Source organism: Chiloscyllium plagiosum, chromosome 12, assembly GCF_004010195.1.
Source record: "Chiloscyllium plagiosum isolate BGI_BamShark_2017 chromosome 12, ASM401019v2, whole genome shotgun sequence".
Taxonomy (NCBI): domain Eukaryota; kingdom Metazoa; phylum Chordata; class Chondrichthyes; order Orectolobiformes; family Hemiscylliidae; genus Chiloscyllium; species Chiloscyllium plagiosum.
Genome location: NC_057721.1, coordinates 417,335 through 422,595, shown reverse-complemented (window position 1 = coordinate 422,595; position 5,261 = coordinate 417,335). Strand labels below are relative to the sequence as shown.

At 44.1% G+C, this 5,261-nt stretch overlaps 1 protein-coding gene across 1 annotated transcript in view; it reads left to right on the top strand.

Annotated features, from left to right (window-relative positions):
- LOC122555468 (MAP7 domain-containing protein 2-like) overlaps positions 1-5,261 on the top strand; it is a 22,601-nt gene that overhangs the window by 6,771 nt on the left and 10,569 nt on the right. The window contains exons 3-4 of the mRNA XM_043701495.1: positions 2,688-2,859; positions 4,591-4,880. Coding sequence (XP_043557430.1) covers positions 2,688-2,859; positions 4,591-4,880 — 462 coding nt within the window. The remainder of the gene's footprint in view (positions 1-2,687; positions 2,860-4,590; positions 4,881-5,261) is intronic.

The window sequence follows — 5,261 nt, the reverse complement described above, 5'->3', positions numbered from 1 at the left end:
TTTCCAGCAACACATTTTCAGCTCTGATCTCCAGCATCTGCAGTCCTCACTTTCTCCTCTTGACTAATAAAGACAAGTATCCCACATGTTTCCTTAATCATCGTATCCACCTGTCCTGTTGCCTTCAATGATCTATGGGCATGCATATCCAGGTCCCTCTTATCCTCTGTACTTCCCAGGGTCCTACTATTTAATGTATTCTCCCTTGCCTTGTTAATCCCTCCAAAATGCATCACCTGATGCTCTTCAGAATTGAATTCCATTTGCTACTGTTCAGGTTATCAGACCAGCCTTCCTATATTGTCCTGCTGCCTATTGTTTTCCTCGTTGTTAGTTATCACACCACCAGTTTTCAGGTCCTCTGCGAACTGAATACATCCTATATTCATGTTTGTCTCATTAATGTGCACAACAAACAGCAGGGAACCCAGCACCTTGACACAGACTTCCAGTCTCAAAAATACCTTTTGATCATCACCCTTTACTGTTGCTGCTAAGACAATCTTCCATCCAATTTGCCAAATTGCCATGGATCCTATGGGCTCTTAGCTTCTTAATTAGTCTAGGAGAAAGTGAGGACTACAGATTCTGGAGAATCAGAGTTGAAAAGTGTGGAAAGGCACAGCAGGTGAGGCAGCATCCTGCAGATGAGCAGCAGGGTCAACGTTTTGGGCATGAGCCCATCGTCAGGAATTACTTGCTGCCAGACCTGCTGTGCCTTTCCAGCACCACACTTTTCGATGCTTCTTAGTTAATCTGCTGTACGAGACATTGTCAAAAGACTTACTGAGGTCCATGGAGACTATATCAACTGCAAAACCCTCATCCACACACCTAGTCACTCCTTGAAAAATTTCAGATTTCTTTTCAGCAAGCAAATCACCTCCTGACTCCCCAAAGCCTGTGTACCAAGTCACAGGTCAGAATATTCCCCATTTGCTCAGTAGGGGCAGCTCCAACAACACTCAAGAGGCTTGACATCATTCAGGGTAAAGCAGTTGCTTGATCAGCACCACATCCACAAGCATCGACTCCCTCCACCTCCAACGCTCAGTAGCAGCGGTGTGTACTATCAACAAGATGCACTGCAGAAATCCGCCTTAGACAACACCTTCCAAACCCACAAGGACAAGGCTAGCAGATGCATGGGAGCACATCACCTTCAAGTTCCTCTCCAAGCCACTCATCATTCTGACGTGGAAATGTATTGCCATTCCTTCACTGACACTGTGTCAAAATCCTGAAATTCCCTCCCTAACAGCATTGTGGGGCAACCTACAGCACACATGGGGTGCAGCAGTTTAAGTAGACAGCTCACCATCATCTTCTCAAGGAAACCAAGGATGGACAATAAATGCTGACCCAGCCAGTGATATCCACAGCCTGTGAATGAAAGAAAATATTCATTAACAGTCATTCCATGCTTTCTCCCACTTGTTACAACTCCATTCATTGGAGGTGGTCTGCACAGCAACTAAATGTGACCACTGTGTACAGGTTACTATTTCAAAATAGCCCAACACCTTTAAACCACCTTGAAGTTCTCAATAGTTTGACCATGTTAAGTCAGAGAATGTGCAATCCTACAGAGTAAAAGAGACTTTACCAATTTATTGGGTTTTCCCCTCCTCGGAAAACCCAATATTTTCTCTGTGATAGTGGACCAGTTATAAAATGAACCAAACTGTTCATATGTAACATAAAACCCAAATACTGTGGATGCTGAAAATCTGAAATAAAAACAGGAAGTGCTGGAGAAACCTCAGCATCCATAAACGGAGAATAAATGTTAATGTTATGAGTCCAACATGACACTTCTTCAGTTTATGGAGTTACAACCAACTGAAAACGATAACTGATTCTCTCTCCCCAGCTGCTGCTTGACCTGCTGAGTTTTTTCCAGCAATTTCTGTTTTTATTTCAGATTTCCAACATCTGCAGTTCTGGTTTTTATGAGAAATGGCAGCAGTGAGGTAGAGAAATTGAAATGCTAAAGTTGTTCTTAGTCTTGTGACATACAAGGCTATTGAGGTGTGGGACATTGAGGTTACAGGGAATATAAACAGAGGTGTTCAAAATTGTAAAGGGTGTGTTAGGGTGAATAAAGTGACAACGTTTCCATCTAGGAACAAGAGGGATGCAGATTGAAGAGAATCGGCTAAAAAGTTAGAGGTGGGGATGAGGAGTTTTTTTTTTGACATAGTGTGTATATAGAAGAACAAGAGGAAACCTTATTGAAACATTCAGGATTCTTAGAGGCTTGACAGGATAGACATAGATAAAGGCTGTTTCCTTTTTTGGAAGAGTCTAGGACCAGACAGCATAATTTCAAAATAGGGGGTCATGCATTGAAAACAGAGATAAGGAGGAATTTCTTATGAGAGCAGTGAAACTGTAGAATTCTTTATTGCATAGGGATGTAGAGGCTGACACTAGACATACATTCAGGGCTGACATTTTTAATTAGTAAGGGAATCAAAGATTATGGGGAAAGGCAGGAAAGTGGAAATGAGGTTGATCGAATCAGCAATGACCTCATTGAATAGCAGAGCAGACTCAATGGACTGAATAGCCTATTCAGGAGATGTCTTATGTTCTCCTGAATACCACTGTAGTATAGAATGCGATGAATAATGAGTAAAAGTGATAGAGGGCCTGTGTTTAAATCTGTATCTGTTCCATTCTAGCAGGGGCTGGTTTGGATGAAAAGAAGCAGGAGGAGGCACCTCATGCTCAGGCTGAGGCCAAGATTGTGCCAGGGCTGGAAGCGGTCACTGGAAACGAGCAAGCGGACAATGGGGATGAGCAACCAAATAGTGCGGATGAGTCAACAGACGAGCCACAGTCTATGGATGTGAGGTAGGCCAGGCTGTTAGTCCAAAAGGGAACCATGGTAAATGATGTGGCCATGCAGCGGAAATTTAATTCTGGTAACTGATGCTCTCTGGGAATTTTTATATAGTAGCTTTCACCTGAAAAAAATCAACATTGCCCATTGCAACGTCACTTCTCACATTCGAGTAATCCAGGGCCAGGAACACCAAGCAAGAGATTGTGGGTTCAAGTCCCATCTGTGGTAAAGTGAGTTTTTACTTCAAGACAGAGTTTAGATATAATTCTTAAAGCTAAAGGAATGAAAGGGTATGGGGAGAAGGCAGGAACAGGGACTGAGTTGAATGATCAGCCATGATCATTTTGAAGAGTGGAGCAGGCTTGAAAGGTGAAACAGTCTACTCCTGCTCCAGCTCTGTACATAACACATTGCTCACGCAAAGTACTCTGTGATGTTCCAAGTTTCACCATAGAATTTGGGCAGCCATGGGGATAGATGTAAGAAGTTAGGACCGTTCTCCAATGGAGAAAAGAAGGCTGAAAGAAAATTTGATAGAGGATTTCAAAGTCATGGGCGGGCTGGACAGGGGGAAGCTGTTCCTGCTTGTAAAAGATAGAACGAGCGGGCATAGATATCAAGTGATGCTCCAGTGCTGTCTCACAACGCCCAGAGACCCAGGTTCGATTCCAGCCTCCAGTGATGGTCTGCTTAGAGTTTGTATGTTTTCTCCGTGTCTGTATGGGTTTCCTCCAGGTGCTCTGGTTTCCTCCCATAGTCCAAAGATGTGCAGGTTTGGGGGATTTGCCATGCTAAATTGCCCCATAGTGTCCTGGCTACGGGGGTTAGCCCTGAAAAATGCAGGGTTACAGGGATAGGGTAGCAGGGGGTGGGATGCTCTTCAGAGGGTTGGTGTGGACTCAATGGGCCAAATGGGCTGCTTCCACACTGTAGGGAATCTATGATCTTGACTGTGTGAATGGAATGATCTTTTTCTTTCTTTAGTGAACAACTTTTCCACACAGCGGAAGGTGCATTTGCTGCAGGCTATAACAGTGTGCAATTCCGTCTGCAAAGTGAAAGAAGCTGTTCGGCATCACTGTCAGTGAGACCCTGTCTCTCTGCCACACCACCAAGGCTTCATCAGTGTTTCAAGGGGAGCCCTCTATCCGGACAAAATTGTTCAAGCTCATCTCACCTCACAGCATTTCGCCAAGTGAATGAGATCCAGCTCACACCACGCACGTACATCTAGACTGATACTCAAAAACATGAAATACTGTCCACTGTCTGACACATCCCCCTCCAGCAATTATAGATCACACTCACTAATCGGCTCAAGCCATCCATAAACAAGCAGCAAATCAGTATTTTGTATTCATTGAGGGGACACAAATGATTGAACCAGCATTTGTTGCTCAGTGGTGAGATGACGGTGGTGAACTGTTCCGATGCCCTACAAACCATCTCTGAAGAAGGTGGGTCTTGAACCTGGGTCTTCCAGCTCAGAGGTGGAGACACCATCACTATGCCACAAGAGACCTTTCACGACATAGGTTGAGTGTACAAACCCATTTATATTGACTTCTTTCCTCTTGTATTGAAATAGTGACATCAACTCATTGTAAATAAATGTTCACAAACAAACAAGTCAATTACTGGCAGTGACGCCATGCCTAGGATCCTTGTGTTTTGCTTATTCATGCCTTGAACGAAATATGGGCTGCTCCATTTCATTTTACCATGTTTGTGTTTCTTAGTCCCATGTCCAAAGATGACGGTATCTCCATTCCTGAGTTCTCGCCCCTCAATGAGGTGAGCCACGTTGCTGAGCTGGAGAAGGAGCAGAATGAACCAGGTGATGCACAGGCTGTCGAAGACCTCATTGACCTGACCGTCCATTCAACCTACACCCAGTTATCCTGTGACAAGATCAGCTTGGATGACTGCAACAAAAACTTGATCGAAGGGCGATGCCTTTCAATGGAGAATCCTCTTATCACATCCCTAACTACATCTGTGGAGGAAACCCATATGCAACCATCTGCAGGTAAATGCTGCTATTCCATTAGGAACTGGGTTTGTGTGAAATCTAAACAGCAGAATTGATTAATTCCTGTACTCGGAGTGGAGGGTCACATTGGGTTTAAATCCAACATTGTCAAATATTCCTATTGTATGGGGTTTTGTTTTTATTCGTTCATAGAGCATGGGCAGCACATTTATTGCTGGTCCCCAATTGTCCTGGAGAAGATGGTGGACAACTGTATAATTGTAGGAGAAAGTGAGGTCTGCACATGCTGGAGATCAGAGCTGAAAATGTGTTGCTGGAAAAGCGCAGCAGGTCAGGCAGCATCCAGGGAACAGGAGAATCGACGTTTCGAGCATAAGCCCTTCTTCAGGAATGAGGAAAGTTTGTCCAGCAGGCTAA